Genomic DNA, 13,604 nt, shown 5'->3' on the forward strand with positions numbered 1-13,604 from the left:
GCTTCATGTGGAGGAGTGGGGAAACAAATCCAGTTCACCAGATTAGCCTCAGCCGCGCATGTGGAGGAGCGGGGAATCAAACCTGGTTCTCCAGATCAGAGTCCCCCGCTCTTAACCACTACACCATTCTGGCTTAAAAGAATTTTAAGAACAAAAAAACAAAAACGGAGCAATCTGAAGGGGGGGAGGGAAAGAAATACAAGCCTCAGTTTTAAAAAGCCTTTCTTCTGCTCAGAAAGAGCTCCCAGGAAGCATCTGAATCCCCGCCTCTTTACACGCTGCTTTGTAATTGGCTGTGAGAGAAACCAAGCCTGCGTGTCCCACACTTTGCCTTATGTGTGGGGATTTCACCCGGGCTGAGCTCAGGGGAGAGGGAAGAATCGGGTTAACAAAGGACTGGGAAGGTCCAGGATTTGTGAGGGCTGGCAGCGAGGTCATCTCTAAGGGATGGAAAACTCACACATATCTCCAAGGAACAACCAAGACAGGCCGGGGACAAACATGAGTAATAGTACCCATGCATAAATGACCATACATTACTATCCAAAGTCTACCCCCCCACACACACTCAATCACACTGAGCCACCAATAATATTGACACTCTGCCAGTGACCCGTCCCTGGTAGCACTCTTACCTGGCACTGGGAAGTCCTGAGTATAGATGATCTCATCCTCCAAGTAGTCCTCTTTCAAGTCCTCCTCCTCGTTGTAGCCGTGCAGGTCTTCCAGGTAAGGGACCACCGTCATGCTCCTCCACCTGTCCTTGGTCTCCGGGCTGGGGGGGATGGGGACCAGAGGCTCAGACTGCGGGTGTTTTTTTCTAAACCAGCTACAAAGGGGAAACGAGGAAAGGTAACAGATCTTCAAGGGAGGGGCTGTCACCAGCCTGCTTTTCCACCGGTCCTCAGGGCAGCCCCGACACACTCCGACCAACGGCGCTGGGTGGGTTGAAGGGGTTTCTTATACTCACTCATTGGAGAGATCCTTGCTGAAGGTTCCTTTATTTCATCCTAGCCCACCCACCCATTCTGCTTGGTCATCTCTGGGCAGAGCTGCAAACGCATGAAGCTGCCTTATAGTAAACCGGAACCCTGGTTCGCCAAGGCCAGTCTACTCAGATTGGCAGCGGCTCTCCGGGGTCTCAGGTGGTGGTCTTGCACATCAACCACTACCTGGAGATGCTGGAGTCTGAAACTGGGACCTTCTGCTCTAACCACTGAGCTACAGCCCCTCCAGCCTTCTGGAGGGGGAACACTATAATCCCAGGGGGGAAATGCCCCTCCCTCACCCCAAGATCTCAGACTGCTAGTTCTTCAGCACCTTTCTGGCGAGAGCCAGTGTGGTTTAGTGTTAAGAGTGGTGGTTTGGAGCGGTGGACTCTGATCTGGAGAACCGGGTTTGATTCCCCCACTCCTCCACATGAGCGGCGGACTCTAATCTGGAGAACCAGGTTGGTTTCCTCACTCCTACATATGAAGCCTGCTGGGTGACCTTGGGCTAGTCACAGCTCTCTTAGAGTTCTCTCAGCCCCCCTACCTCACAGGGTGTCTGTTGTGGGAAGGGAAGGTGATTGGAAGCCGGTTTGATACTCTCTTAAATGGTAGAGAAAGTCAGCATGTAAAAACCAACTCTTCTTCTAAAGTGTCTCAAAGATGGTTATACCACTACCTCTGGGCAAACTCCCTTCCCAGAACTATAGCTAGTCTGGAACTGTTTCCCACTATCTCTGTCCCTGTTATCAGCTTGTTTGCTCCTTTTTAAAATAGCTGTCCTTGCTAGCAGCCCATTCCCCAGCTCGACCCCATTGATCAAGTAATGGAATAAAAGACCCAGTGAAGAGTTCCAAAAGAATTAGAAATTGTATTACTCATATGTTTTGTAAAATGCTGTATAAATAAAATTGAATATGGTTGGATATTAGTTTAGTTTAGGGAAGTAAACAGCAGAAATGAATTCAAAAATAATAATGATAAGGTAGCAGCAATGTTAAAATGAGTTGAATATTCAGTGATGGCAAGCTTTATTATGTAACTGCAAAAGTATCAACAATTAGGGAATTAATGAGCAAGCAAAAATTAAGAGTATATATTATTAACATGCCAGAATAGAAGAAGAGTTGGTTTTTATATGCCGACTTTCTCTACCACTTAAGGAAGAATCAAACCAGCTTACAATCTCCTTCCCTTCCCCTCCCTACAACAGACACTCTGTGAGGTAGGTGGGGCTGAGAGAGCTCTAAGAGAGCTGTGACTAGCCCAAGGTTACCTAGCTGGCTTCGTGTGGAGGAGTGGGGAAACAAATCCAGTTCACCAGATTAGCCTCCACCACTCATGTAGCCTCCACCACTCCAAACCACCGCTCTTAACCACTACACCACTACATCAAGTCCAGCGGTCTGTTTACATAGTGGCCAACCAGGTACCTCTTGGAAGCCCCCAAACAAGACGACTGCAGCAGCACCATCCTGCCTGTGTTCCACAGCACTTAATACAATAGGCATGCTCCTCTGATCCTGGAGAGAATGGGTATGCATCATGAATAGTATCCATTTTGACTAGTAGCCGTGGATAGCCCTGTCCTCCATAAGAACATAAGAAAGCCCTGCTGGATCAGACCAAGGCCCATCAAGTCCAGCAGTCTGTTCATACAGCAGCCAACCAGGTGCCTCTAGGAAGCCCACAAACAAGACGACTGCAGCAGCGTTATCCTGCCTGTGTTCTAAAGCACCAAATATTATTTTATATAATTATAATAAGAACATAAGAAAAGCCCTTAACTGCTGGACTTGATGGACCTGGGTCTGATCCAGCAGGGCTTTTCTTACGTTCTTATGTTAAGCTGCCTTGTACAAAGTTGGACCACTGGCCCCTCTACCTCAACAAAAAGGAGTAGACCACGGCAGTTAGCTATGACATTTAAGCAGAACCTTCATGTTCAGGGGCAGTATACCATCGATTTAATACCTAGGAGAACAGTTGCAAAGAAAGAGAGGGGGAAAATCTATATTTCATTAAGTATTTTCTTTTGACAGCACAGGAGCAGAACGGCGGCAAAGACACAAGGGAAGGAAGGAAACCAGAACGTTAAGAATATGGAATTTTGTCAACTTTACCCTATTCGTCAATTTCCTGTTCAGTGTCAATGGAGTTTAAAATTAAACACACCCTAAGTTGTTTCCTTTCCCCCCCCCCCCCATGTGGTGTAGTGGTGCAGTGGTTAAGAGCGGTGGTTTGGAGAGGTGGACTCCGATCTGGTGGACTCTGATCTGGAGAACCAGGTTTGATTCTCCACTCCTCCACATGAGCGGCAGAGGCTAATCTGGTGAATTGAATTTGTGTCCCCACTCCTCCACGTGAAGCCAGCTGGGTGACCTTGGGCTAGTCACAGCTCTCTTAGAGCTCTCTCAGCCCCACCTACCTCACAGGGTGTCTGTTGTGGGGAGGGGAAGGGAAGGCGATTGTAAGCCGGTTTGATTCTTCCTGAAGTGGTAGAGAAAGCTGGCATATAAAAACCAACTCTTCTTTTTCTACTACTACTCAGTCAGTTTGACCCCAATCATGAGTTAAGTTTAAAACTCAACGTTCTCTCTCTGGTTTTTAACAAATCCATAAAAAACCTGTAACGCTCACAGCCTCGTTGGACACCTTCTGAGAATTTGCAGAAAAGAGAGCCTGGGAAAAAGGGAATGGCCAAAACACTGGAGTTCTTTTTTCCTTCTTCTTCTTCTCTGTTTCAACCCATCTCCCGCTCTCCTCCTTGTCCTACTTATTGAAGAGTAAAAATAGGTTTTGGATAACAGAGGAAACCTGCAGAGTGATATCGATTCCAGCCCTCTGGGAGATTAAATTTAAACATCTGCATATGTATGCAAGCTAAGGAGGATGTGGAGAAGAAAGTGGAGAGAACGAAAGAAACTGACATTGAGGCAAGTAAGCAGAAGGGAAAACAAAGGCAGCCGGAAATGCTCCGGTCACAAACCCGATTCTGGGGACTATCCATAAGAACGTAAGAAAAGCCCTGCTGGACCAGACCCAGGCCCAGTCCAGCAGTCTGTTCACACAGTGGCTGACCAGGTGCCTCCAGGAAGCCCACAAACAAGACGACTGCAGCAGCATTATCCTGCCTGCTTTCCAAAGCACCTAATATAACAGGCCTGCTCCTCTGATCCTGGAGAGAACGGAGCCTTGTTTACTCACCGTGACGGCTCCTTCTGTTCTGGGTTGTTCTGCACTCGTGGGTATTACCATCACGTGCCCAGGGAGGCAGGACCAAAACTTTTTCTTCAGCTTCCTGTCTCCCTGGGCGGGAAACCCAGTTTTCGGACTCGCCGAGCTAAGGAGACAGGTAGGTGCACAGAAGGCAAAAAACAACAACACTGCACACATAACAAACAGTGAGCTCCTTCAAAAAGAACAATAACATGTGAGGAACAGTAAGGGAAAGACCCAATGAAATGGTGGACATAGGGAGTATTCTAAATAGAATTGCAGACTATTGAGACCCCCCAGTCCTAAACATTCTAAACATAGAGAACAGCGGTGTCTTGGACCTGAGAAGGGCGGGCAAGATGCCCTTCAACCCAGAACAGAAGGAGCCGTCATGGTGAATAAACAAGGCTACGTTCTCAGTTCTGGGTGGAAGGGCATCTTGCATTTGTGGGATATCCAAGAGCTATGTCCCGGGGTGGGAATCAGGATTAATCCAAGACCTGCTGCAAAACCCTCCTACTGAAGGCGGCGTCAGCAGAGGCCCTGGAGTCAATTTTATAATGCTTGATAAACGTAGAGACCGTTGACCAGGTGGCCGCTCTACATATTTCTTCCAATGAGGCTTGCCTATCGAAGGCTGCCGATGTGGCCGCACTACGCACTGAGTGTGCGGTAATGCCTGTGGGGGGAGTTATTTTACTGGCCTTATAAGCCTCAACAATACATTGTTTGACTGCCGCACTGATGGCGGAGCTGGACATTTCCCCCCCTTTGTTGGGATTAGTTAAGGAGATGAAGAGGGCATCGGATTTCCTAATGGAGGCTGTGCGATTAAGGTACACTTTTAGTAATCTGCGCAGATCCAGCTTGTGCCATTCCTTTTCCCTGGGATGAACCAGATGAGGGCAAAAGGAAGGTAAGTGAAGCTCTTGTGACCTGTGAAACAAGGAATTTACCTTTGGTATAAAGGTGGGATCCGTTCTCAACACCACCTTGTCCCTATGAAAAACGCAGAAGCCCTCTCTGGAGGAAAGGGCTCTGAGCTCGGAAACGCGTTGAGCAGAAGTCACCGCGGTGAGGAAAATAGTTTTCATCCTCAGAACTCTCAAGGGAACTTCCTTGATAGGCTCAAAGGGTGGTCGAGTCAGTGCCGTGAGGACCATATTGAGGCGCCAGGTGGGAAAACGGTGCACAACTGGTGGTCTGGTTTGTGTGACACCCCTTAGGAAGGCTATTATATGCGGATGTCGAGCCAGAGGGAACCCTTCAACCTCAGTGAGAATAGTAGACAGGGCTGCCACTTGCCTACGTAAGGTGGATGCTTTGAAGCCCAGTTCTAGACCCTCGTGAAGGAATTCAAGGATTTTGGGATTCCCTGGGGAAAGTGGATCAATCGACTTTCTTTTGCACCAGAGCACAAAGGCCCTCCAGGAGGTGTTATAGATCCTCCTGGTCGATGGCTTTCTAGCCTCTAGCATTGTGCCCACCACTGCAGGCGAGTAGCCCATCTTTAAGAGAGATCCCCGCTCAATTTCCACGCGGTTAAGCGCAGCCATTGAGGTTCTTGGTGATACAGGGGCCCCTGATGCAGCAACTCCGGAATGGGTGGGAGTTCCCAGGGGGATTGAATGGACATTCTCTGTAGGCTGGGAAACCACGGTCTCCTCGGCCATAAAGGAGCTATGAGAATAACTGTGGCTCTCTCCTTCCTGATTTTCCGCACAACCCTCGGAAGTACGGGAATGGGTGGGAATGCGAATAGGAGCTCCTGTGGCCACGGAGCCACCAGAGCGTCCATGTCCTCTGTCTCCGGGTGAAAGTACCGGGTGAAAAACCTGGGAAGGAGATGGTTGTTCGCCGAGGCAAAGAGATCCACCTGGGGTTGGCCGAACCTCTCCTGAATCAGGCTGAAGATGGACTCGTTGAGGGACCATTCCCCCTCGTCCAGGACTTGTCGACTCAACCAGTCGGCCTGGCAATTTAGAGCGCAGCTGATATGCTCTGCGGAGAGAGATAACAGGTTTGACTCTGCCCAAAGAAGAATCGCTTTTGCCTCCTTGTGGAGGCTGGGAGACCTCGACCACCACCCCTGCTTGTTGACATAAGCTTTGGCCGAGATGTTGTCCGTTCGGACCAATACATGTTTGTGTCGGAGAGTGTGTTGGAAGTGAAGTAAGGCTAACTGAATCGCCCTCAGCTCTAGTCTGTTTATGTGTAGCTTTCTTTCCTTTTCGGACCAGGACCCCTGAGACACAAGGGACTGACAGGTGGCCCCCCTCCCTTCCAGACTGGCATCCGTGAACACCTGGATTTGATCCTCCACTAGGAAGTGTAATCTTCTGTTGAGGTTGCTGCTTCTGAGCCACCAGATCAGGGATTGTCGGAAGGCTAGAGGCAGAGGGATAGTCTTGTCCCTGCTCTGAGTAATCAGATCCTGAAATTGCTGAAGCAACTTCTGAAGTTCCCTTGAATGCAACCTGGCCCACGGAACCGAACTGATACATGCTACCATGCTCCCTAGCAACTTGGCTAGGTTCATGATTCTGCCCCGAACAGATGGTGGCTTTGACTAGAGCCTGCAGTTTGGTTATCTTGTCCTGGGGCAGAAACACTAAGTTCCTGTGGGTGTCTATGATGACCCCCAGGTGTTCCATCCTTTGTGAGGGGATCAGATGGCTTTTCTCCATATTTACTAGAAAGCCTTGCTTTCTAGTGAGAACACTGATCACTCTGGCAGTGTGAGCTAAGGACTGTTCTTTGGATCTTGAGCAGATCAGGAGGTCGTCTAGATATGGAAACACAACAATCCCCTCCTGGCGGAGCAGTGCTACCAGCGTCACCAAAATTTTGGTGAAGACCCGGGGGGCGGACGTCAACCCGAATGGGAGGGCCCTGAACTGATAGTGCTTTCCGCTGTAGCAGAAGTGGAGAAACCTGCGATGGGATTGATGGATGGGGACATGGAGGTATGCCTCCTTCAGATCCAGGGAGGTGAGGTACTGATCTAATTGAAGGGCTTCTAGTATGGACCGGAGTGTCTCCATGCGGAACTTTCTGTAACGAACACTCCTGTTCAGGTGTTTTAGGTCTAAAATAGCTCTCCAGTCCCCATTTTTCTTGGGGACTGTAAAGAAAATTGAATATAGCCCACTGCCCTGATCGTTTTGAGGGACTGGTTCTATGGCCTGGATTTGCAGGAGATGCACAATTGCCTCCAGAGTTCTCTGGTGTTTCTCTACTCGCACTGATCTTGGGGAATTTACTAATTTGTCCCAGGGAATGCTGATGAAATCTATGAGATATCCCGATTGAATGACCTGAGATACCCAGGCGTCTGTGTAAGAGCTTTTCCATGCTTCGTGGAAAAGAAGGAGCCTGCCCCCTATCTCCGGGAGGCTGGCGTCACTGTTTGGGGTTCTTGGGGAACTTGTCTCCTTTGTTGTTGGAGAATTGTTGGTGCCCCTGGGGGGGACGAAAAAATTGTTGGCCCCCCCCCCTGCGAGATGATCCCCTGAAGTTGCTGTTGTTGCTCCATGTACCCCTTCTTTTATCTGATCTAAAGGGAGCAAGAGTATGGGATGATCTGAAGCTGGGGAAGGATGATGAGGACCTCCCATCTCTTTTGTAAGATCTGGGGAGGACCTTCTTTTTATCTTTATTTTCGACTAGAACTTTTTCTAGCCTCTCACCGAAGAGCTTCCGCCCTGTATAAGGGTAAGACATAGTTAGTGTCTTGTTCTTCAATTCGTTTTGCCAAAGTCGGATCCACAGGGCCCGCCTGATTGCTACGTTGGAAGATGTAGCTCTGCCGCGAAGGACATAGCGTCCAAGGATGCGTCCGCCATAAAGGCTGAGGCTTTGAGGAGCCTATTGAGCCCTTCAGTCAGTTTACGATTGTCCCCAGTGCATAGCTGAATGATCTTCCTGAGCCAAACTATAGAGGCTCTTGCCATGATTGAGGTTGCCGCAGAGGCTTGAATAGCCAGGGTGGAGGCCTCGTGCACTTTTTTGGATAAAATTTCAGCCTTCCTATCTAGAGGATCCCTGATGCTTCCCATCCCATCCTCAGAGGGCAAATCCTGAGAATGAACCGCTGCCACGGGGGCATCTATAAGTGGAAGCTGGAACATAGACATGGCCTGCGGCACCATAGTGTAAAGCTTTTTGATGTTGGCAGAAAACTGCCTGTTTGCGAGGGGCTTATCAAATTCCGTTTGGACTTGGGTCTCAAAGAATTCAGGAAAGGGAATCTCCCAAGTCCGGGGTTTGGTGCTGGGGAAGAACTCCCTAGCCCCCTTCTTCTTGGACTTAGGTTTTGGATCAGAAACGGGATCTGGATCCTCATTGAGATCTAGTGCAATTAATGCTTTAGTCAGGAGAGCCTGGAAATCCTCTGCCAGGAACAGTCGAGGATGCTGTTCCTCTAAGAGGACTGGCGTGTCCTCGTCTGAGTCAAATTCTCCTTCCTCTCTGGTTTAAGGGTCTGAAGCCACCGAGAGGTAGTCATCCGAGACTTGATAGGGTTGGACAGTGGGTTGCGACTTTAGGGCTGCTTTAGTGCGCCATTGCGCGCCTCCTGTTCCCCTCTTCCCTGGTTTTGGAGATTGGAGGAACGAGCTTGGGAAGGATCGAAACCCTGCATTAAGGGGGCCATGGAATCCCTAAAAGCATTCATCATTTGGGCTTGTCTATCCAGGACCCCATTAAACAAGTTTAACATTTCCCGTCTAGTAACCGGAGCCTCAGGCTCATCGCCAGAAACATTACCCCCACTTTGAGAATCGAGGTTGATCGAAGCGCCTTTCATGGGCAGGCTCCCCGGGGCCAGGCCCGAGGTTTGTGCCCATTCGCGCGCTTCTCCGGTTTTGGCGCCATTTTGGAACGGCTCCTCAGAGCGCGCCCTTTTCGCCGCGGCCGCACCATCGGAGCTGAGCGCCGCGGCTGCCGCTCCGGCCGCCAGAAAACTCTTTGCGCCTCCGCCCTGTGGAGACCACGAGGGCCGGGTCTTGGTCTCCCTTGGACAGAACGTCTGAGTCCGAATCCCTCCTGCTGTCTGCCATCTTGCCCGGAGGGCGAAGCGGAGACAGGGGGGGAAATAGAGAGAGGGGGGGAAGCGGAGGGAATTAGACGCAACAGCGTCCAAATTGGAGGAGGAAGGTGGGGAACAGGTTACAAACACAAGAGGAGAAGCAGACAAGGAGAAAGAACACACAAGGTACGGATTGCTGGAACGCACACGGAGCTCACAAAAAAACGCTGCCACCCTACACAAGGCAGGACGGAAACTGGGTTTCCCGCCCAGGGAGACAGGAAGCTGAAGAAAAAGTTTTCGTCCTGCCTCCCTGGGCACATGATGGTAATACCCACGAATGCAAAATGCCCTTCCACCCAGAACTGAGAATAGGTATGCATCATGACTAGTATCCATTTTGACTAGTAGCCATGGTTAGCCCATCCTCCATAAGAATATAAGAAAGCCCTGCTGGATCAGACCAAGGCCCATCAAGTCCAGCAGTCTGTTAGCACACCAACCAGGTGCCTCCAGGAAGCCCACAAACAAGATGACTGCAGTAGCATTGTCCTGCCTGCGTTCCACGTGATCCAATATAATACGCCTGCTCCTCTGATCCTGGAGAGAACAGGTGTGCATCATGACTAGCATCCATTTTTACTAGTAGCCATGGATAGCCCTCTCCTCCATGTACATGTCCACTCCCATCTTTAAAGCCTTCCAAGTTGGCAGCCATCACCACATCCTGGGGCAGGGAGTCCAACAGTTTAACTCCAAGAGGCCATTTTAACTCCAAGTTAACAATTTAACCCCAGAGGGCCGTGGTACACACAGAGACCAGCTGAAGCAAGCTGCAGGCAATTCCTTGCTGATTTCCTTCCTGGCACTTGGGGAGGGGGGGTTGTCTTGCACACACCCTTTACACAGCCAGGCCACAGCCGCCTCACCATTGGAAGAGGATCACTGCAGACCTGGGTCTTTGCCCCAGAGAGTTATTGCCTCGCCTCCAGTAAAAAACAAACAACACTTGAAAGTGCAGCCTCCTGTAGCTTACAATGCATGTGCATTTGTGATTGAACATACATGAACATACACGAAGCTGCCTCATACTGAATCAGACCTGTGGTCCATCAAGGTGAGCATTGTCTAATCAGACCGACAGTGGCTTTCCAGGGTCTCAAGCAGAGGTATTTTGCATCACCTGCTGCTCGATCCTTTTAACGAGGAGATGTCGAGGATTGAACCTGGGACCTTCTGCATGCCAAGCAGAGGCTCTGCCACTGAGCCACAGCCCCTCTCCATGGCTCTCCAGGGTCTAAGGCAGAGGCAACTTGGGAGAGGGCCTTCTTGGTCTTGGCTCCCGAATAGGGTTGCCAGCCTCCAGGTACTAGAGGGAGATCTCCTGCTATTATAACTGATCTTCAGCCAATAAGAGATCAGTTCCCATGGAGAAAATGGCTGCTATGGCCATTGGACTCTATGGCATTGAAGTCCCTCCCAAACCCCACCCTCCTCAGGCTCCAAAACAAAAACCTCCCACCGGTGGCGAAGAGGGACCTGGCATCCCTAGTCTAGCCTAACCCATTCAGGGTCTTGAGCTGTTGAGAAGGAAATCCCCCCACACCATGCACACATGGACACGTACATGAACACATGAAGTTGCCTTGTACTGAATCAGACCCTTGGTCCATCGAAGTCGGTATTGTCTACTCAGACCAGCAGCGGCTATCCAGGGTCTCAGGCAGGGGTCTTTCACAAAATACCTGCTTGCCTAGTCCCTTTAACTGGAGATGCCGTGGATTGAACCTGGGGCCTTCTGCATGCCAAGCAGATGTTCTACCACTGAGCCACGGCCCGTCTCCACGGCTATCCAGGGTCTCAGGCAGGGGTCTTTCACATCACCTACTTGCCTGGTCCCTTTAACTGGAGATGCAGGGGATTGAACCTGGGATCTTCTGCAAGCCAAGCAGATGCTCTACCACTGAACGACGAGGCGATCGGCATGCTTTGTTGGGATGATACCCTCCCCCTATCAAACATTCAGTGGTCAGGTTACGCTATCGATGACACAACAACCCTGTGATAAGGTACACTGTTCTTGATCCTACACGAGAAGGGGGGGGGCGGGACGCAGCCTGGCCTATGGCTGCCTGGCGGATTTGTAGCGCAGGTTAAGAAGAAGAAATAGAAGAGGAGTTGGTTTTTATATGCTGACTTAAGAAAGAATCAAACCAGCTTACAATCCCTTCCCCTCCCCACAACAGACACCCTGTGAGGTAGGTGGGGGCTGAGAGAGCTCTAAGAGAGCTGTGACTAGCCCAAGGTAACCCAGCTGGCTTCATGCAGAGGATTGGGGAAACCAACCCTGTTCTCCAGATTAGAGTTTGCCGCTCATGTGGAGGAGAGGGGAATCAAACCCAGTTCTCCAGATCAGCTCCAAACCACCACTGTTAACCACTACACCATGCTGGCTCTCAAGATGTGAGGGTCCAGGGAGAGGCCCCCAGGCTACCCCAGTGTGCTGCTTGGATGACGTGCCGGCCATCACCGGACATGCCCTGGCTTCGCCCGACGCTGCGCCAACCCTCCTTGGCTAGGATGCCAGCCCACCCCTTGCGCTTCCGCTCAGCAGAAAACCAGGGCAGCTGGGCAAATGTGTGCCTGAATGAATTAAATACAATGCCTTGGGGGGGGGGGAGGCAGGCAAGGTGAGTTGCCTTGGAGACGCGCAGGGGAAAGGGAGAGAGAGAGAGACAGAGGGTGCATGATCCGCAGCCGCTTCGTCGTCTTCATCCTTTCTCAACTGAGCAGAGCCCTGGAGGCTGGCCCCGGCTTGCGAACATGCCCTGCTCCCCCACCCCCCGGGAAACAAATTCCATGCTGGCCATAATTAGACAAGGAATAGAGAATAAAACTGCTGCTATCGTACTGCCCTTGTACAAACCTGTGGTGAGACCACACTTGGGATACTGTGTACAGTTCTGGTCCTCACACCTCAAAAAGGATATTGCAGAGTATTGCCGAAGGCTTTCATGGTCAGAGTTCATTGGTTCTTGTAGGTTATCCGGGCTGTGTAACTGTGGTCTTGGTATTTTGTTTCCTAACGTTTCGCCAGCAGCTGTGGCAGGCATCTTCAGAGGAGTAACACTGAAGGACAGTGTCTCTCATTGTCAAGTGTGTAGGAAGAGTAATATATAGTCAGAAAGGGGTTGGGTTGAGCTGAATCATTGCCCTGCAATTAGCACATTACCTTTGATACTTTTTGCAGGACAATGATTCAGCTCAACCCAATCCCTTTCTGACTATATATTACTCTTCCTACACACTTGACACTGAGAGACACTGTCTTTCAGTGTTACTCCTCTGAAGATGCCTGCCACAGCTGCTGGCGAAACGTTAGGAAACAAAATACCAAGACCACGGTTACACAGCCCGGATAACCTACAAGAACCAATGATATTGCAGAGCTTGAGAAGGTGAAGAAAAGAGCAACCAAAATGATCAGGGGACTAGAGCAACGGCCCTATGAGGAGCGGATAAAACGCTTAGCGCTGTTTAGCTTGGAAAGAAGGCGGTTAAGGGGAGGCATGACAGAGGTCTATAAAATTATGCATGGTATGGAGAGAGTGGACAGGAGAAGCTTTTCTCTCGCTCATAATGCCAGAACGCAGGGTCATTTGCGGAAGCTGGAGGGTGAGGGATTCAAAACCGATAAAAATAAGTATTTCTTCACACAATGCATAGTTAAACTGTGGAACTCCCTGCCCCAGGATGTGGTGATGGCTGCCAACTTGGAAGGCTTTAAGAGGGGAGTGGACATGTTCATGGAGGAGAGGGTATTAATGGCTACCAGTCAAAATGAATACTAGCCATGATGCATACCTATTCTCTCCAGGATCAGAGGAGCAGGCCTATTATGTTAGGTGCTGTGGAACACAGGAAGGACAATGCTGCTGCAGTTGTCTTGTTTGTGGGCTTCCTAGAGGCACCTGGTTGGCCACTGTGAGAACAGACTGCCGGACTTGGTCTGATCCAGCATGACCTTTCTTATCTTCTTATGAACACAGGGCACACTCCCAATTAATAGAGGAGAGGTCCCAGCAGACCCTCGGCACCTCAAGGTCCGCCCCAGCCTGCCCAAAGCGGGCCCCTCCACCACCACCACCCCCTTCTATCTGTGGACTGGCCTTGGCGTACCGATTCCCACTTGCCCGTGGAGATAGTTGATTTCTAAAAGGGCAAGGTTTTGGTCTGCGGGTACTCCTTGTTCAGACAGGTTTACAATCCCCTTCCCTTCTCCTCCCCACAACAGATACCTTGTGAGGTAGGTGGGGCTGACAGAGTTCAAAGAGAGCTGTGACTAGCCCAAGGTCACCCAGCTGGCT

The 13,604-nt window shown here is 50.3% G+C and overlaps 1 protein-coding gene across 1 annotated transcript in view; it reads right to left on the bottom strand.

Annotated features, from left to right (window-relative positions):
• STK11 (serine/threonine kinase 11) overlaps window positions 1–13,604 on the bottom strand; it is an 80,032-nt gene that overhangs the window by 20,609 nt on the left and 45,819 nt on the right. The window contains exon 8 of the mRNA XM_056844341.1: window positions 636–829. Within this exon, the coding sequence (XP_056700319.1) occupies window positions 636–829 (194 nt within the window). The remainder of the gene's footprint in view (window positions 1–635; window positions 830–13,604) is intronic.

This window comes from Euleptes europaea, chromosome 2 (genome assembly GCF_029931775.1).
Source record: "Euleptes europaea isolate rEulEur1 chromosome 2, rEulEur1.hap1, whole genome shotgun sequence".
In the NCBI taxonomy this organism is placed as follows: Eukaryota; Metazoa; Chordata; class Lepidosauria; order Squamata; family Sphaerodactylidae; genus Euleptes; species Euleptes europaea.